General features: G+C 37.5%; 1 protein-coding gene across 6 annotated transcripts in view; it reads left to right on the top strand.

Moving 5' to 3' along the window:
* The window catches only part of USP24 (ubiquitin specific peptidase 24), a 150368-nt gene that overhangs the window by 100325 nt on the left and 29952 nt on the right, over positions 1-20091 (top strand). For 4 of the 6 annotated variants that reach the window (XM_082833548.1, XM_082833553.1, XM_082833551.1 and 1 more), the window contains 14 exons: positions 3312-3373; positions 5556-5747; positions 6947-7064; positions 9278-9422; positions 11735-11854; positions 12509-12634; positions 13270-13368; positions 14662-14744; positions 15141-15285; positions 15515-15634; positions 16061-16281; positions 16839-16963; positions 18026-18167; positions 19941-20091. In XM_082833548.1, the coding sequence (XP_082689674.1) occupies positions 3312-3373; positions 5556-5747; positions 6947-7064; positions 9278-9422; positions 11735-11854; positions 12509-12634; positions 13270-13368; positions 14662-14744; positions 15141-15285; positions 15515-15634; positions 16061-16281; positions 16839-16963; positions 18026-18167; positions 19941-20091 (1849 nt within the window). The remainder of the gene's footprint in view (positions 1-3311; positions 3374-5555; positions 5748-6946; positions 7065-9277; positions 9423-11734; positions 11855-12508; positions 12635-13269; positions 13369-14661; positions 14745-15140; positions 15286-15514; positions 15635-16060; positions 16282-16838; positions 16964-18025; positions 18168-19940) is intronic. The other 2 variants (XM_082833549.1, XM_082833552.1) reach the window with 1 other exon arrangement.

Here is a 20091-nt window from a genome sequence, read left to right on the forward strand (position 1 = left end):
TGAAAGACATCATTGATATTTTAATGGAGATTGCATTGAATCTGTAGATCATTTTGGATATTGGCATCTTAACAAGATTTAGTCTTCTGATCCACAAGCATAAGATATCTTTAGATTTATTTAAGTCTTCTTTCATTTCTTTCAGCATTGTTTGTAGTTTTCACCGTACAAGTCTTTTGCTCCCTTGGTTTAGTTGATTCCTAAGTATTTTATTCTTTTTGTTGCTATTATAAGTGGAATTGGTGTCTTTCTTTTTTCATATTCTTTGTTCATTGTTAGTATAGAGAAATGAAACTGATTTTTATGTACAGATTTTTTATCTTTGTAACTTTGCTGAATTCATTTATTGTAACAGTTTTTTTTGTGAACTCTTTAGGGTTTTCCATATATAAAATCATGTCATCTGCAAACAGATCATTTTATTTCTGTCTTTCCAATTTAGATGTCTTTTATTTCTTATTCTTGCCTAATTGCTCTGCTTAGAACTTTTAATACTATGTTAAATAGAAGTAGTGAAAGTAGGCATCCTTGTTCCTGATTGTGGGGGAAAGCTTCCAGTCTTTCACCATTGAGCATGATAGTATCTGTGGGGCTTTCATATATGGCCTTTATTGGATTGAGGTAGTTTTCTTACTCTCCTGGTTTGTTTAGTGTTTTATCATGAAAGGGCATTAAATTTTGTCAATTTTTTTTTACCTATGTCAGTTGAGGTGATCATGGGTTTTTCTCCTTCATTCTGTTAATGTAGTATATTCATTGATTGATTTTCGTATTTTGAATCATCCTTGCATTCCAGGTATCAGTCTCACTTGTTCATGGTGTTAAATCCTTTAAATGTACTGTTGAGTTAGGTTTGCTGGAAGTGTACCCTCCTCTTCAGTTTTTTGGAAGGAGTTTGAGAAGGGTTGGTATTGATTCTTCTTTAACGGTTGGGTAATACTCACCAGTGAAGCCATCTGGTCCAGGGCTTTTCTTTGTTGGGAGGTTTTTGATTGATTCAATCTTCTTGCTAGTGATAGCAAGCAATCACTATTTCTTCCTGATTTAGTCTTCCAAAGTGTTATGTTTCTAGGAATTTGTCCATTTCGTCTGGGATATCCAATTTGTTTGGTGTACACTTGCTCATATACTATCTTATAAATTGGTAGTAGTGTCCTCACTCATTTCTGATTTTATTAATTTGAGTCTTCTCTCTTTTTTTGAGTCATTTTGTTAATCTTTTTGAAGAACCAGCTTTTGCTTTTGTAGATTTTGTGTATCGTTTTCCTATTCTCTATTTATCTTCACTCTAATTCTTAATATTTTCTTCCTTCTACAAGCTTTAGATTTGATTTGTTCTTCTTTTCCTAGTTCCTTAAGGTGTAAAATTAGGTTGTTGATTTGAGATCATTCTTCCTTTTTAATGTAAGCACATACAGGAATAAACTTCCCTAGTAGCACTGTTTTCAAAAGCTACATCCCATAACTTTTGGTATGTTGTGTTTTCATTTTTATTTGTCACAAGATCTTTTCTAATTTTCCTTGTGATTTCTTCTCCAATCTGTCCCTGACTTTTTTTTTAAATACCTGTATTTTCTAATTGTAAGTTATATAATCTTCAGAATTTTTTTGAACTGAGTTATATTATCAGTTTGCAGGTCTTCATTTCAGGATTAAATGTTTGTTTCAACCTTGATTATGTTCTCACACACTCTCATATATGGAGGTTCCTGGCCCACATGTCTAAGTCTCACCTTAAATATTATTTTGAAGCATCTAGCCTATTTTAATGTTATAAATTTATAAATAACAAAGAAGTTAAGATTTTTGTTTCTGAGATGAGATCATTGTGAGTGATTTATAAAACTTAAAAATTTAACTAAAACTTACAATTAGTTTAACTAAAACTTGCAAACCTGCAGTTGACCATTAGGATTTAACCTAAATTAGATAGACATTAGCTGTGTATTTCTGGTCATGAAAAGTAAGTCTTTAGTGATGTAAAGCCAGAATTTCAGGGAATAATTTTTCCCTGATAAAGGCATGTGGATTAAAAGTTATAGTCTTCTTTTTTTGCCCTTGTACATTTTTTACTTTAGTATTCCAATTTTTCCTAGCTAAAGTTTCCTAAAATCAGATAATCCTTTTATTAACTAGTTAGATCAGTGATTCTTTAGTTTAAATGTGTAAGCCATTTTTTAAGTAGTAAGCTGTTGCGCTTCTACTTGTTGTAAGAGTCAGATTATTTAACATAACTAACCATTAACAGTTTGATTTGTTATTAAGTTCCTCTAAACTTTGGGAAAGAAACAGAAAGCATTAAATGAATTTTTTAACATACACTCTCAGAGAAGCTCTTGAATGTAAAGCATTTAATTTTACACAATATTGGGTCTTTTAATTATGTGTTTTTATAATTTGAAAATTGCATTTCACAACTTTTTAATGCCCAAGTTTGGTACATATTTTCCCATAATAATAGTAGTGATGATAATTGCAGTTATCACGGGCTGATTATGTGCCACACAGTATGCTAAATTCTTTGCATACATTTATCATTTAATCCTCACAATGGCCAAATGAGTTTGGCAGTTTTATTATCCCCACTTTTTTAATAATCGTAGTTCTTGGTTCATTATGTAGTCTCATCATCAGTGCATTCTTGAGCCCTTTGTGTTTGTGTATATGTGTGCACATTTATTTCTAATGCTCTAGTAAGCATTTTAGAAATCAGAAAACTGAGACAACTGAAATAAACTGTCCCTGGACACCCAGCTGTAAGTAGTGGAGCCAGGATTAAAAGTAAGGTCCGCCTGACTTTAAAACCTGTGCTCTTCACTTCTGTAATTGCAGAAAAAGCTTCATTGATCATCCTAGATAAAAGAATTTACCTTTTTCTTATTTTATCCACTTTATTTTGCTTCTTAGCACTTATCACCAATTGACATATGTATGTATTTTTCATCTGTTTTCTGTCTCCTTTGTTCACTGTTCCCCTAAAACAGTTCCAAGCATATAGTAGGTGCTTAGTGTGTATCAGTTGATATTTGAACAAATTAATCAGTGCATTATGTATGCAGTCAATGTGTACATCATTATGTAATGTGATAGATTTAGTAAGTTTTCTCTCTTTACACTATTACTCCTATACTGTATCTGTAAAAGTAAAATCACTAGTGTGTGTCTTGCTAAAATACTGAAGTTGAATTGATGTAGTTATTTTATGCTTAGGAAAATTCTCTTATTCAGTTGTTTTATGAACTTATTCTTACAAGGAAAATATTTTTATTCTCAAATCAGCCTTTTTTTAATAACTGAAATCTGTTTTTTAGACTGTTATCCCAGTGCATGGAGTATTTTGATCTGAGGTGCCAATTATTAGATGATCTGACAAGTAAGTAGATGTCTAACTTTGATTTATGTTGGGGGAGGGGTTGGGAAGGACTAGAAAAGAAAGACAGACATTTCTAAATCTGACTTAATGTATCTCAGATATAAATAACATTAAAATTATTGTTTGAAGTTGAATTTTATTTTCTTGGAAATAGCATGTAAACCCATGTACCAGTTATCTCTTCTGCTATTATATACCCAACCATTAATGTGTTAGAAGATTTGTTGATTTTAAAAATTGTCAAAGGCTCATATTTTAATTACACTGATACAGAACTATTAAGAAGAGTCTTTCCGTTATAGTCAATTCTGACAGTTTTGAAGGTTTGAAGGAAAGAGGGAATCTGCTGACATATGTTGATAGTAATAGAAGTGAGTGATAGAAGTCAGGTAATTGTTTAGTGTTAGGTGTTTGCAATATCATTGTTACAAACTCTTTTGTTAGAGTGTTTAGATTTTAATCATCTGTACTTACTCTTATATAATGCAAAGGCTTGTTGGAGTCCTCTATGCAAATTTCAGTTGTTCCAGTCGAGAGTTCGTTAGTTTATTCCTTGTTCTTTACACAAAGTTTATAGGAAAGATTTGCTTCTGCCTATAGGAAATAAATAAAATGAAAGTCGGGATCAACAAAAATGTTAATTGGAAAAGAATGTCAAGACCAGGAGGTAAAAAAAAAAAATACCTTGTGTATGTGCAGGCTGAAAAGCCCCACACAGTCAGAATGAGGTTTTGAGGAGGACCAAGGTAAAAAGGAAACCTCATTTGTTTGTTTGTTCTCAGTACCCTAGAGGAAGAACAGAATGGCTTCTCAAAAGAAACAGATCTTTTCCCCAGCACTCAAACCTAAAAGAAACTTCACACAAAGGTCTTCATGTAATGGACACATAAAGACAGAGTGACTAAGAAGCCTCAGCAGCATCTCTAAGGCAGATGCCTTCCTGGGTTTCATAAGTGTCTCTCAAAAGCTGAGGACGTGGTGCTCTGAGCAGGGCAGTGAAGTTGGTTTTGTTGGAGCCTGAGATGATATAGTCTGTGTGTCTTGATCCAGGGATAAGACCTGTACTATCTAGAGAAGTGGATGGACTACATGTCCATCTAACAGCCTAGCCTAGTACTGCATTTTTCAACTAGGCTTTCAGTGTTAAGTTGGGCAGCAGCCAGCGAAGGTTTGTTCTCTGGCTTGGACTTCGAGAGGGTATTCTGCTTTGCTGCTTGGGAACTGGACTCATGAGTTGTATGAGACACATACATCCTCAGAATGCATGAACAAGTTATTAGTGTCGGCCTTTGCTGTGCCAGTGAGCCATAAGTAAGGGATCCAAGATCCCTTAATGGGATGTTGAGGACAGGGAGGGAATATGTCTTGAAACAAGCAATATTTGCCATTTTTGGAGCATTTTCTGTATGCCAGTGCCTATACTAGACACTGTACACACAGCACGCTGCAGCGTAGGTGTTAGCCCCATTTCATAAATGAGGAAACAAGGATGCACAGTGTCGCCTGCAGTATCCCTTTCCACCTCACTCTGTGGGGCCTTGCCTGCCTGTGCCTGCAGTGCAGTGGGAAGAGAGCATGATTACTCCTGCTCTCCTCCCTAATCCCCGCTTCCAACATGGAATCTTGTTTTCAATCCTTGTTTGGAGGGGAAAGTGGAATACATAATACAAAAGAGTGGTTCTCTGGAGGTTGGCCCATCATCTGGAAACATGGATTCTGCTGCTGCGCTGCGGACCCCTCTCTCCCTCACAGGGCTCCCCCCTCCCTTGGCATAGGTGACACGGTGGGAGTGATGGCTTTCCTCTCACCCCTCGACCCCTTCCTTCTCTAGAAGGGTTTCTTCCCTGGGACATCTGCTAACACCACCAAACAGGAGCTTCTTCGGAACAAGGAGTGTCCCTCTCATCTTGTACCCCCAGCATCAGCACCGTGACCTGCACAGAGGAGGCACTCAGTACCGTGTGATTTGTGACAGAGGGAGGGAGGGAGGGAAGGAAAGGGCGTGTTGAGCCTTCTTAGTCCTATGGGCAGCTGCTGTTCATTAATGACAGTTTTTTTAAATCTGTGAAGTAGAAGATTGAGACTTGTCTCTGCTTACTTTAATTCAGGATTTTGACTCCATGAAAAGAAATCCTTCTTTCTTCAGGATGAGAGGTCGTTTTGTTTTGTTTTTCCATCTTAGCTTCAGAAATGGAGCAGTTAAGAATCAGCCCAGCTACCATGCTCGAAGATGAGATTACTTGGCTGGATAACTTTGAACCTAATCGCACAGCTGAATGTGAGACCAGTGAAGCAGATAACATCTTATTGGCAGGACACTTACGGCTCATCAAGACCCTTCTTTCACTCTGTGGGGCAGAAAAGGAAATGCTTGGTAATTATTACTTCATCTTATCATGTGATAGAGTACCTCATTTCTCAGTTATTGCCATAGTGTTGTGTGAAATTGGGAAAATAAGATAGGTGCTAAATGTTCCATAGAAAATTGACCCTCAGACAGTAGGGTATTGTCTGGAATTTTAGTGGCTAACAAATTGAAGGTGTATTTTATCTGTGTCATTAAACCATATAGAGAATTTTATAGCGTTCAAAATAGTTGGCTCACATAACTTAGCAACAAATAAAAATTACAAATCAAAGTAGGTTTTTGTCTTCTCTTTTTCCTGTTACATACTTTATAAATACAGCCCGTTGTATGTCTTACCTCTTTTAAGGATAATTCTTGTCTGGAGAGGCAGCCCCCAACCACCACCCCTGGATGGTGGGATACACATATAATTTGTAAAACCATATTTGGTATTATAAATTATATTCAGAAGACAAATCAAAATGTTAATTATCACTTTTATCACACAAACTGAGTTCTATAAAAATCTTGGCTATTGGAGATACATAGAAAAGAGTGATTCTAAACCAGGGTGAGATGGGCACATCATTTTTTTTTTTTTTTTTTTTTTTTTTGTGGTACGTGGGCCTCTCACTGTTGTGGCCTCTCCCGTTGCGGAGCACAGGCTCCGGACGCACAGGCCCAGCGGCCATGGCTCACGGGCCCAGCCGCTCTGCGGCATGTGGGATCTTCCCGGACTGGGGCACGAACCCGCGTCCCCTGCATCGGCAGGCGGACTCTCAACCACTGAGCCAACTGGGAAGCCCGGCACATCATTTTTACCTAAAGATTTTTAAAGTTTTAAAAACTTTTATTTGGATTCCCCTATGCCCAAAGTAAAAGTTAATTATTCACTCAAACCGTCTGCCTTGTGATGTTCTTGGCATTTGTGTTTCTAAAGTGAAAGCTTAACTCCTTTCACTCTATTTTAAGCTCATAAAGGAAGGTTCCTTCGCTTGTCTATCTTTGCATCCTGTCCCGACTCTCCCACCCATCCCCACTCCTCTGCCCCACAGATCTTTGCCATGTATTATAAGAGCTCAAAAAAATGAGCGTCAAGTTAAATTGAATGCCTTGCCTTTGGGTGGCCTCAGGTGCCTTTGCTGCTCTGATATGAAAGTGCAAGACAAGATCTTTGAATTAAAATATGTGTTCATCCTCAACATGAATATTATGCTCTATTCCAGGTTCATCACTCATTAAACCATTATTAGATGACTTCCTTTTCCGAGCTTCTAGAATTATTTTAAATAGTCATTCTCCAGCTGGCAGTGCCGCCATCAGTCAACAGGACTTTCATCCAAAGTATGGAAAATGCACGTTGTGTTCAGTTTTGGTAAAAATTCTAATTCGAAACTTTAGTCCAAAAAAGATTTTCTTAACTTGGAGTTTGTCTTCCATCGTGTGAGTGTGTGTAGCTTGTAAGACATTATCCACTATATAAAGAAATGCATGTAAGGGGGCTTAGGATGAAGCCTGCCTGGCACGTAGTGATTGCCGAGCTGGTACTATTACTATCATCAAGATGGAAGAATAAGTCATAATGTGGTTAACTTGGTCAGTAACAAATTCCAGGAGAAACGGAGGTTGTAAGAATTGCTTCCGCAGTAAAGGTAAACAGGCTCTGAGTCTTGAGGGTTTCTTTCTGCTAGGAGAAAAGCATAGGTGCTTTAGTGCATGAACCTTGTGATTTACTGAGCATTGACTGTGTCCTTATAATTAAAACTGCTAGTGATTTATTACGGTGGTAATTTTAGAGTCAAATTTTATATTAGTTTTTATGGGTAGAAAGTTGAAAGATCTTTTGTAATGTTGACCCTTCGTGGGTGATGTTTGTACTCTTGGAAATAGGAAGGGGCAGCTACGAGCTGCCATCTTATTTACTCTGAACCTAACGTAACCTCATTCTTTTCTCACGAAAACCAGAGTTAATTGAGTAATCCTGAAGGAACTGAGGATTTGGTATTTAACCAGTGAAAAAAATTCCCATGCAATTTCAGTGGTTATTGAAATGGGCAAGGCATAATAAGCAGTATTTTATGGAATCTTAAGAGGTATCTTACCATGTGTGAATATTTCTCTATCTAGAGATTCCTTATTAGCAAAATCTGTTTTAAGTAATAAACCTTCATTAAAACTCTTGCGGTGTCCCTCACACTGTCACTCCCATCCTTACCTCTGCCCCAGTCTTGTTCTGGAAGATTTGGTGCTAGCTCTGCGGGAGTCTTTTATTAAAGCAGTAGAAACACGTGAGTATTTCAGTTTTCAGTGAACAGAGAAAATAAATTTTCAGCAGTTTTACTGAAATTTTTTTCATGAATTCTTCCATTTGTAATTATTAAAAGTAATACATCCGTCAACGAGGAGTTGTGTTTTTTTTTACTCATATACAGTGCCTTGAATAGAAAAGGAAACATTTTGTTTCATCCAGTGTACTGAATGGTGTTCATTTATCACAGTGACTCCCAGCCTTTTCCCACCTAAACACGAAAGCCAGAAAGAGATTTAAAATACACAGAAAGTCTTTTCACAAGTAATGCTATTCTTATATCACACCAACAAAAGAACTTTTTGATGTTTAACCTGTATATATGGTACCTTCTATTCATTCTTTACCTGTCCCTTGCAACCCAGAAGTGCAGGTAAGAAGCAAAGGACAGCGCCAGCTCCATGGCTCTTGTCCTCAGTGCCTGATGCAGTTCTGATCTCCATGCCCTTCAACCCCCTCTTAAACACATCTCCCACACTCCACTCCATAAGTGTTTCTCTCAAAGGTTGGATGTCCTCTTTTCTGTGTATCCTTCCTAACCTGTGATCTCCTAACAAATGCAAGGTTGGCTTAGGTGACTGTGAGAAATTACTGTCCATCCCCTAAATGATTTCTGCTAAAGGTGAGCAGCAAAGAAGCCTTCGGTTTCCTGCATAATGCTTGCTGGTTATCTCTCATTGTCACTTTAAACAAGTTGACTTGGCAAACTATTTCTGTCTCCATATTTTCATAGATAGAAAGTTGGTTAGTGTCCTTGAAGAATTTTTTATCTGCAGGTGCACAGCAAATGTTTATGGGCATCTATTCTGATTTGTATAGCTTTCTGCCATGTAGATATTTGAATTTCAGGGCAGTAACTACAAAAACCTTTCTTTCTACCTACTTTAATTGAAAGATAGTTACTTCCATGTTGTGTTTTTGGTAAAGTTTTCAGACTCTCTATTCTCTATTCTTGCTGATCCATCCCTTAGATAATAATCTGGAGTCATAATTGAAAGATTTGCTACTTTATCATCAGGCCAAGAAGATACTTAGCTCTGAACCATAATCATCCCTCCTGTATTCATGGTCTCTTCCTTGGTTAAGTAAGCACCTCCAACTAGATTACTCGGTTGTGCCATCAGACCTGACTTAACCCTGTTTTAGGAATTGCAGCTCTTACATTTTCATTTCAAATGTTGATTTAGTTTAATGAGCAACTTAACTAAATTATTCACTGTTGAAATTGACTTGTGTCGTTTGTTTTTAGATGTAGTACAGTGAATAGCCGATTGGCAGCCTACGAAGTCCTTGTAATGCTGGCTGATAGCTCACCTTCAAATCTTCAGATTATTACAAAAGAACTACTTTCTATGCATCATCAACCTGATCCTGCTCTTACCAAGGAGTTTGATGTAAGTTTTCTAGACCTCAATGCACTTAATTTTTTTTAGAATGCTCTCTTAAACATAGTATTTTAAAACTATGTTTGCATTATCCTAGTCACAAAGAAAGTCAGTGTTATTCTTTTGCTTATCAAATTCACGTACTCAAATCAACTATAATCTATAGTGTATTACACTAATACACTGTAATATATTACTAAATGGTACCCTTTTGATTAAAAAAGAGGAGAGATTTTTCAAGTCAGTTGATAATTACTCTCAGTAAAAAGTAGCATTTGAATCTATTTTTTGAGGAACTATGCATGGCACAGTGCCAGGCACTAGAGCTACAAATTCCAGAAAACATTGGTTCTGTCACAGTATAGTCTATGTTCACTTAAATTCAACTAAGATTTATTGAGTTTACTGTGCGCTAAGGTGTTGTGGGCTTTTGGAGCTCAGAAATGAAGATAGAACCCAGCACTAAGATTGAGGTATGTCCTGAATGCTCTACTAACAGAGAGGCACTTCAACACCAGATGGTGGTGTTTTAGAAAGCTTCTTAGAAATGATGGAATTTAAAATAGAGCCCTTAAGAGTGATGAGCCAATTGAAGCAAGGTGGGAAGGTCATTCCATACATGAGAAGCCATGGACAGCTTTGTATATGTCGGGATCTGCAAGAGGGAAGCGAGCTGCAAATGCCCTGGAATACCAGACCAGGAGCATGGGAGGACACTTCTAAAGCGTTTTCCACTAACGTCATAAAGAGGCAGTCTCACCCCTTTGGATGCCTGAGCTGAGTACTGTGGAACATACAAGTTAGGCAGGAAAAGAAGTGAGAACGGTGTTCTAAGTAGAGGAAAGAGCACTTGCAAAGTGGAATGTGAATGCGTAAATTGGGAACTATTTTGGTATGAACTGTTTAGTTTATAATGCTTACTTTATGCTATGCTTTAAGTTTTACATGCACTTATTTAATAATCAGATTAAAATGACAATCTTATTTTAATAAGTCAGGGATTATATCAGCATAGTGAAAATATTTGTCATATAAATACTTACCTTTTTAGCACTGTTATGAACCAGTTTTTCTTATTTTATAACTTTTTTTTTTAGTCTGTGCTTTGGACTACAAATAAATTACACTGTTAATTAGATCTTAGAAATCACCCTGCTCTAAGTGCATGTTAAATGTTAATGAAAAGTATGTGATATTTAGCAATTCCTTTCAGTCCAGAAGACCTCCAGGGTTTTGTCAATTGGTTAGTTATTACATGGTTACACGTACTTGATATATGCAGGTAACATGATTCTGGTCATAGGATTAGAACCAAGATTCTGCTGTAATAGCATTTCAGAGTGTGTCGTTACAATATCCATTGAAGTGCCATGTTGAACTTGTAACCAAGATGCCTTTTCTAGATGATTTCTACCTAGAAAAATACTGTCCTGGAATCTACATTGTTACAGATCATCCTTAAGTGAAATGCTAGGGTGTTTACATACTTACTTAATGGCATGCTTATTAGAGGAAGTTCAATAGAAGAATTTCACCTTCTCAAAAAAGGAAGGGAAGGGGCTTCCCTGGTGGCACAGTGATTGAGAGTCAGCCTGCCGATGCAGGGGACACGGGTTCGTGGCCCGGTCTGGGAAGATCCCACATGCCGCGGAGCGGCTGGGCCTGTGAGCCATGGCCGCTGAGCCTGTGCATCTGGAGCCTGTGCTCCGCAACGGGAGAGGCCACAACAGTGAGAGACCCACGTACTGCAAAAAAAAAAAAAAAAAGGAAGGGAAGGAATATGAATATGAGCCTTCCTTGACTATCCAGACAGGTTAGGATTCTTATAGTAAACACTTCATAGAACCCTTCCTACTTTTCAGATTACTACCTCAGTTTGTAAATATATATCAGTATTTTTACTTAATTAATGTATACCCTACTATAATGTAAGCTCCTTGAGATCAAGCACTAAATACATTTCTGCTCTCTCTCATGTCCCTGGCACAATGCCTGGCACATTGTGCTCTTAAGAAATGTTTGTCGAATGATAATCAAGTGACTAAATGCAAGACTACATAGGGGATGTATAGGTACATGCTTCGTATATATGTGAGGTACTTTAGGAACTAAAAGGAAACATAGAGATAGTAGTTTTAGATTTGTATTGCATCTGCAGAGGTACTTCATGAACATAGGTTTGCTACCATAACTCGTAACACACTGAATGGATAAATCTGTGTCTCTCTTTTCCTCTCAGACATCTCATAAAGCTGTAAGGAAATGTGCTAGTGGCAGAGATACTAATTCTCTCTCTCTATTTCTGCTCCTCTCTTTCCTAGTACCTTCCCCCAGTGGATAGCAGGTCCAGCTCAGGGTTTGTGGGACTGAGGAATGGTGGCGCTACATGTTACATGAATGCAGTCTTCCAACAGCTGTATATGCAACCTGGTCTCCCGGAGGTGATTTTCTTCCTCTTTCCTGTTTAGTGTTATAAATGATGTATGTGTACATTGCCTGAGAACTGTTCCATATTCATATATTGCATTTTGGGGTTTACTAAACTGGACATAATTAGAGATTCTCTAGTAGCTTCTGAAATCTGTATAGATGACATTGTTCATAGTCACATATTTTTGTATATCTGCTTAGGTAATAGGCTGCCTGTTTGACAGATGGATTTGACTTAATGTGCTTTTTGAACTCCTCAATTATTCTCAAATTGTATTCCATAAAGCTACTAACACTTTTGGTATTTTAGAAATACTTAGACTCTCTCGTTAGCATTCTGTAATCATCTATTAGTAGCTTGTGATATAGCAAAGCTATCAAATAGTTTTGAGAATATTCTGTGTGTCATCATGTCACACTTATTTCTTATAGAGATCCTGGCATTACTAGTTCCAGTTTCTCATAATCGAACAGAAGCTCAAAGAGATGATTTATTCATGATTACACCAGCTAGGAAGCGTTGAAGCTAAACATATGCAGAGTTACAGCCATATACAAACATACATACCATTCTGAAGGAGCAGTGGGTACTCACACATACAGAAGTCAAGATTTTCTGAAAGCAGTTGAATATTTCTAATTTAATACAGTTCATTTCTTTTTAGTCATTACTTTCAGTGGATGATGACACGGACAATCCAGACGATAGTGTATTCTACCAAGTGCAGTCTCTCTTTGGGCATTTGATGGAAAGCAAGCTGCAGTACTATGTACCTGAGAACTTTTGGAAGGTATTTTACCCAGTAACTCTTTAGATTGAAGGGTGTTAGGTATTTGGAGTGTGGCTGCATTCTTCTCTAGTGTCTTGTTTATTGACTCTAGACTAATCCCATTGCCAAGAACCTATAAAAGAAATGTCTATACCATTCTTATTGGCATTGGAGCTTGAGTCAAGTGATTACAATGTTGAGAATAGTCATTTATAATTTCTAGGGTTTTGCTAATCTTAAATGTTTTGACTATTTCCCATTATTCTTGTTTAGCTGTTTGAAATATTTGTTCAAATTATTCCTCTGAACTTATGCCAATTTCACTAATACCTCTAAATAAAGACCATTCTTCTAAAACACTGCTTTACTATGTTTTACCTTATATTTTCCCCTATAGGTTGGTTAGTTTCTAAGAGAGAAACTCTGTTCCCTGGCCTTAGATCTCACCCTCTATGGTTTCATAGACTTAGTATAAAGGGACCGAGGAAAAACATAGATGGCTGAATGCAAGCTAATCTCATGTCAGTAAAAACTTTTATACCCTAATAGTAAACTTGGTTTTTAGAAGCATTTAAGGACTCTTTCATTTTCCTTTTCTACCATATTCAGAAATTGCTATTTTTCATGTAACGACATATTTAATTCTTGTTACATAGATTTTCAAGATGTGGAACAAAGAACTTTATGTGAGAGAACAACAGGATGCATATGAATTCTTCACCAGTCTCATCGATCAGATGGATGAATATCTCAAGGTAGAAAAAGTTTCATTTTCCCTCTAACTCCCTCAAACTCTATAACATGAGAGCAGTGGTTTAGGATTTGGGATTACTATGAAACTGACAAATCAGAAAGTGATTTGTCTTTAATACCACAACAGTAATTCATTTCTTCTGGGTTTGAATATCAAAACATATACAGAACACTATAGATTATAGATTTATTTTCTTCTTAATTCATCTGACACTTGATAAAGTATGTAACTCTTAACCTATACCCCATAATGATAACCATTTGTGGCTACACGCTCTGTGTCTGCATTGAAGTAACCTGGCCTCAGAGGAGTGCTGCTGTCACCGGTGAACTGATGGCCCCGTGCAGAACTGTTTTGCTCTGTCAAAGGGTACAAAAGGACCAGGTTCAAAAGTTGTTTGTGGTTGTGCGACCCAAAGCTTCCTACCTCTACCCAGGAAAATGTGTCACAAACTTCCTAAGTGGTATTGCCTTCTAAGATACAGACAGCTTCCCATCACTGCCAGCATTTGCCTCTCCTCTCAGTAGGCACAAATTATCCATTTCTTTTTTAAAAAATAACTCATAGGGACTTCCCTCGTGGTCCAGTGGTTAGGACTCCACAGTTCTGCTGTAGGGGGCACGGGTTCAATCCCTGGTCGGGGAACTAGATCCCACATGCATGCTGCAACTAAGAGTTAGCATTCCACAACTAAGGAGCCGGCGATCTGCAACTAAGGAGCCAGTGAGCCACAACTAAGGAGCCCACCTGCCGCAACTAAGACCCGGCGCAACTGGGAAAAAAAAATAATAATAACCTATAGGGACTTCCCTGGCAGTCCAGTGGTTAGGACTCCACACTTCCACTGCAGGGGGCACAGGTTCGATCCCTGGTTGGGGAACTAAGATCCCGAAACCTGCACAGCGCAGCCAAAAATATAAATTAAATAAAAATAACATAAATTTGTAGCATTCTATCCACAAGAAAAAAGAGAAGATCATGGAGAGCTTGGTAATTGTGGCAAGGGGAGAAGGAGTCGGGATCATCATGGATCATCTGAATCCTTCTGGATCCTGTCATCAGTGTGGCTGACGGTGCTCCTCTTCCTTTTCTGACCATTTGCATTACTCTGGCAGCGGGTCTCATGAGTTATAATTCTTTCATTAGTTCCCAGCTTAAACTACCAAGCTGACTTGTTTTATTTTGTTGGTTAAATTAAAATCTATGCTTTAGCTCAGGTCTAAGTAAAATTCTGTATAAACAACCTAAAAGTTCTAGAGGCATCAACTAAAATTTTAACTTTTTATTTCAACAGAAAATGGGGAGAGACCAAATTTTTAAGAATACTTTTCAGGGCATCTATTCTGATCAGAAGATCTGTAAAGACTGTCCTCACAGGTTAGTGAAGATAACACTGACATCAGAAAATAATCACCGTCATTTTTAAATGATTCTTCTAGAATGTTGTAAATTTTTTATTCATTGAGAGGTTTGCAGATATATCTCCTAATGGATCTATAAATGTTTATTGAATTAAATTTCTTTGGTGACATTTCCAGGGAATTAATTTCCATTTCTAAAATTTCTTTGTTGAAATTCATAATTTTAAGCAATTCTAAGTGGTCAAAAATTGGCATTTTTATTTAGTATACTTTTAGAAGGATGAGAAGAAGGTGTGTGTTAATTATAGTGATTAGGAATGTATCAGTAGTTCTGTGTTCAATCTCAAGTATTGTGGTAATTTCAAGATTTTTAAATTCCATTGCTGATATGGTGTTTCTGTTATTTCCTAAGCAGATATGAGCGCGAGGAAGCTTTCATGGCTCTCAATCTAGGAGTTACTTCCTGTCAGAGTTTGGAAATTTCTTTGGACCAGTTTGTTAGAGGAGAAGTTCTAGAGGGAAGTAATGCATATTACTGTGAAAAGTGTAAAGAAAAGGTATTACATTTGCCCTTTTCAAAACACAAGATTAATTTGTTATTCATGGACTTCGTCTTTATGTTTTATGTAAGATCAGTATTAAGCTGCTATTGTTATTGCCATTAAATTGTGTCATGACTTGTGTTCACAGAGATGGGAAAGCCCTGTAGAAATCTGTGACCTTCATATTAATTACTTTGTTATTTTATTGTCTCCATGGAGATAATTGGGTTTTGCTTCTCTTTAGAGAACAACAGTGAAAAGGACCTGTATTAAGTCATTACCTAGTGTCTTGGTCATCCACCTGATGAGATTTGGATTTGACTGGGAGAGTGGACGCTCCATTAAATATGACGAACAGATAAGGGTAACTTATTTTTTTTTCTTGGTTTTTTAATAACCATTATTACTGTGCTCCCTTTATTGTTCCCTTTTTATATTTTCAAATTTCATCTAAAATGTGAAAGGCTGTGGTCTCAGCATTCTGAGAAGTGCACAGCCCCTCGTCTTAAGCAGCTGCTGCTAGTGGTACCGGCAGATCTCTAGACAGTAACCCTTATTTCTAGAAGGCATCCTGGTGACAGCTATGAAGTGAAATCCTTTCCTTAATGCTCAAGCAAGAGACTGCTTAAACCTTCCTAGACTTGTAAACCATTCTGAAATTGTGTACTTGAATTGGAGGGTAGTCCTAGCTTAAATTAGGAAAACACATCCCTCTTCTTTGTACAGACGTAACTGGGTGTGACCCTATATGTTACTAACCAACATTGTGCTCTTTTTGCTTTTTAAATAGTTTCCCTGGATGCTAAACATGGAGCCTTACACAGTTTCAGGAATGGCTCGCCAAGATTCATCTTCGGAAGTTGGTGAAAACGGGCGAAATACGGATCAGGGAGGTGGAGGATCTCCACGAAAAAAAGTTGCCCTTACAGAAAACTACGAACTTGTCGGCGTCATTGTACATAGTGGGCAGGCACATGCAGGCCACTACTATTCCTTCATCAAGGACAGGCGGTAAGGGGTTCTCGTACCGCTCCCTCACTCCACCCTTCCAGTAGTCTCTCCTCCGTTCCCTGCCCTGCCGTACCTCTCCTCCACTCCCCCTGCTTTCCTATGTCCCTCCTCTGCTCCCCCTGCCCTGCTGTACCTCTCCTCTGCTACCCCTACCCTCCTATGTCTTTTCTATGCATTCTCTGCCCTCCTGTATCCCTCCTCCACTCCCCCTGCCCTCCTATATCCCTCCTCCACTCCCCCTGCCCACCCTGTCTCTCCCCTCTGCTCTCCCTGCCCTACTTTGTCATCCACACTTATCATTACGGTGCAAAGAAGCTTTCACATTGTTCTTTGATCTTATTTCATATTGGATTTTTAAAAGTTGTTGCAATTGTTTTATCCCTTCAATTTGAAAAGTTGTTTAAGAAATTGAAGTAACTGTTGCTATATTTTTCTTAGGTGTTTTCAAATGGTAATTACCTGCTGTATTTGTAGACAATACATAGAGATAAATGCTGGGGATGGGGATGTTTGATTTGTAACTTCATAATATTTGTTTTATCAAATCTGTGCTCTAGGGGATGTGGAAAAGGAAAGTGGTATAAATTTAATGACACAGTTATAGAAGAATTTGACCTAAATGATGAGACCCTAGAGTACGAATGCTTTGGAGGAGAATATAGACCAAAAGTTTATGATCAAAGTAAGTATTTGCAAATGTATATTTTCCATTAGTTTTATTTTCTTAATTCATAGTTTTCTATCAAATTGGAAGCAGTATTTTTTATATAAAAATAGAACAGATTTTATTTTTTTTACATACTACTGCTCTAGCCATGTAGGTCCACGAACTCCGTGATAGCCAGGGTGAAAAGGTTCCAGCTGCTTACAGAATTCTGTTTAAGTAATTCCTTACAACAGCCCTGGGATGGAGGGTGAGTTCAATGGAAGAAATGAATATTAAAGAACAACTTGAAAGAATTTCAACCTTAAAAATAGTTTCGGAAGTAGTAGTCCACTAAAATTTTCAAATTTCCTTTTCACTTATGTAGAGGTGTGATTAATGGAGAAGACATTTCTAGCACCTGTGTTTTCAAAACCTTATTTGTTATGCAGTGTGGTAAAGGAATCTTTCCACAACTCTACCCCCAGAAGAAAAAATATAAGGAAAAGTACATCACAGAATCCCATCACAATTTGCTATTTGAAGAAGAAATATTTTTCAGAGACCTTAACATTTTTGAAACCTGATTTTGAAATACTCTAGGGGCATTGAAATTTTTCCACGTGTATGAGATCCACAATGTTAGATTTTGACACCAGACCATGGTAGTCATGCATCTAATGGTAGTAACCTTTATTAGCTGAACATAGTGTCATTGCCAAAATTTACCTGCATTTGGCTCTTCTATGCAGAAATGGTTAAGTGAGGCCAATTATAATCCCATCCTGTGCCACAGAACTTATTTTTCAGTGTTACTTGCCTTTAGATTAAATTTCCACTTGCCTCGGAATGTATACCTTCTTTCCCCTACTCTGCTACCATACAGCTCCTTACTCCCTGCCCCTCTGAATCACCTTCAGAGTGATTTTAAGCAGTGCTCTAAAAAGACACACACTTCACTTACGCTTTCCATTTAACAAATTTAGTAAGTAATTACTTGCTGGATTTGTAGGTCCTTTGTTATAGATTGTCAAGACAAAAAAAAAAACAAAACACCTTTTTTATTTACAAAGAGATTTTTCTTATTGTCTCATTATGAAGCGAACCCATATACTGATGTACGCCGAAGATACTGGAACGCCTATATGCTCTTCTACCAAAGGGTGTCTGATCAGAACTCCCCTGTGTTACCAAAGAAAAGTCGAGTCAGCGTTGTGCGGCAGGAAGCTGAGGACCTCTCTCTGTGAGTTTCTCCTCTGTGTAATTTGCTGTGTGATTGCAGTAGGTGATACCGTGATCTTCAGAGTATGCTGTTTGGGATTTAAGGGTAATTAGCTAAGCTAGAGAGAACTTCTAAAAAGAAAATAAGTAAATCCCTGTACCTTTTTTCTTGCTGCTACCTGGTCATTATTTCCTTGGCAAGAAGTTATTTTGTTTTCAGAAACATGCATAGAAATTATTTCATTCTAGAATTGAGATTTTTTTAAAAATCTCATTTATTGAGTACACTTTATGTCCAGAGCATAGTTTTGGGTTGGCCAAAAAGTACCTTCAGTTTTTAAGTAAAAATAAAAGACTTTTTATTTTCACCAAGAACTTTATTGAATAATGTATTCACCCTTTTGTTCCACTATCTTCCGCCATTTTTCAGGCAAATTCATAATTCCATCTTTCCAAAACTTTTTATCTTTTTGAGAAAAGAACTGTTCCAGGTGCCTTTTACAGTCTTCCAGGGAATTGACATTTTTTCCATTAAGAGAATTTTGTAAAGACCGAAATAAATGGAAATCCAAAGGTGCAAAGTCTGGTGAATACGGTGGATGAGTCAAAACTTCCCAGCCAAGCTGTAACAGTTTTTGCCTGGTCATCAAAGAAACATGCAGTCTTGTGTTATCCTGATGGAAGAGTATGCGTTTTATGTTGGCTAATTCTGGATGCTTTTTGTCTAGTGCTGCTTTTAGTTGGTCTAATTGGGAGCAGTATTTGTTGGAATTAATCGTTTGGTTTTCCTGAAGGAGCTCATAATAGAGGACTCTCTTCCAATCCCATCATATACACAACATCACCTTCTTTGGATGAAGACCATCCTTTAGTGTGGTTGGTGGTGGTTCATTTCGCTTGCCCCGGGATCTCTTCCATTCCACATTATTGTACAGTATCCACTTTTCATCACCCGTCACAATTTGTTTTAAAAACGTAACGTTTTCATTACGTTTAAGTAGAGAATCGCATGTGGAAATATGGTCAAGAAGGTTTTTTTTCGCTTAACTTACATGGAACCCAAACATCAAAGCAATTCACATAACCCAGCTGGTGCAAATGATTTTCAATGCTTGATTTGGATATTTTGAGCATGTCGGCTATCTCCCGCGCGGTAGAGTGTTGATTGTTCTCAATTAATGTCTCGATTGGATTGCTGTCAACTTCAGCTGGTCTCCGCAACCGTGGAGCATCGTCCAGCGAGAAATTTCCAGCATGAAACTTCGCAAACCACTTTTGACATGTTCGATCAGTCACAGCACCTTCTCCATACACTGCACACATCTGTTTTTTGCATTTCAGTTGCTTCTTTTACCTTTCTTGAAATAATAAAGCATAATTTGCCAAAAATGTTGCTTTTTTTCTTCCATCTTAAATATTAAAATGGCTACACAAAAATTTTCACCAATTTTGATAAGTCTTTTTTTTAATGCACTCTGATCTGACAGCTGTCACATACAGTCTAATAAAATTGTTCTGAATGAAGTTAAAGACAACCAAGTGCTACTAGAGCCATCTTACGGAAAAAAAACGAACCAACCTTTTGGCCAACCTAATAAATACTATACCAGCACTGTCTGAAAAGTTTTTTTAAAGGTCCTGTTTTCTGTGAATTTGCATTTTAATACATTAGATCAGGAAAGTATACAGTTTAAGTCTAATACCCTGTTTATGTTAAGTTTATCCGGTTGTAGCAAACTACTAAAACAATAGCTGTTTTATTCTAGACAAACACTTTTCTGATTCCATCTCTTAGATCAGCACCATCTTCACCAGAAATTTCACCTCAGTCATCTCCTCGGCCCCATAGGCCTAACAATGACCGGCTCTCTATTCTAACCAAGCTGGTTAAAAAGGGTGAGAAGAAAGGACTCTTTGTGGAGAAGATGCCTGTTCGCATATACCAG

The sequence above is a fragment of the Leucopleurus acutus genome (assembly GCF_964270905.1).
Source record: "Leucopleurus acutus genome assembly, chromosome: 2".
Classification (NCBI taxonomy): domain Eukaryota; kingdom Metazoa; phylum Chordata; class Mammalia; order Artiodactyla; family Delphinidae; genus Leucopleurus; species Leucopleurus acutus.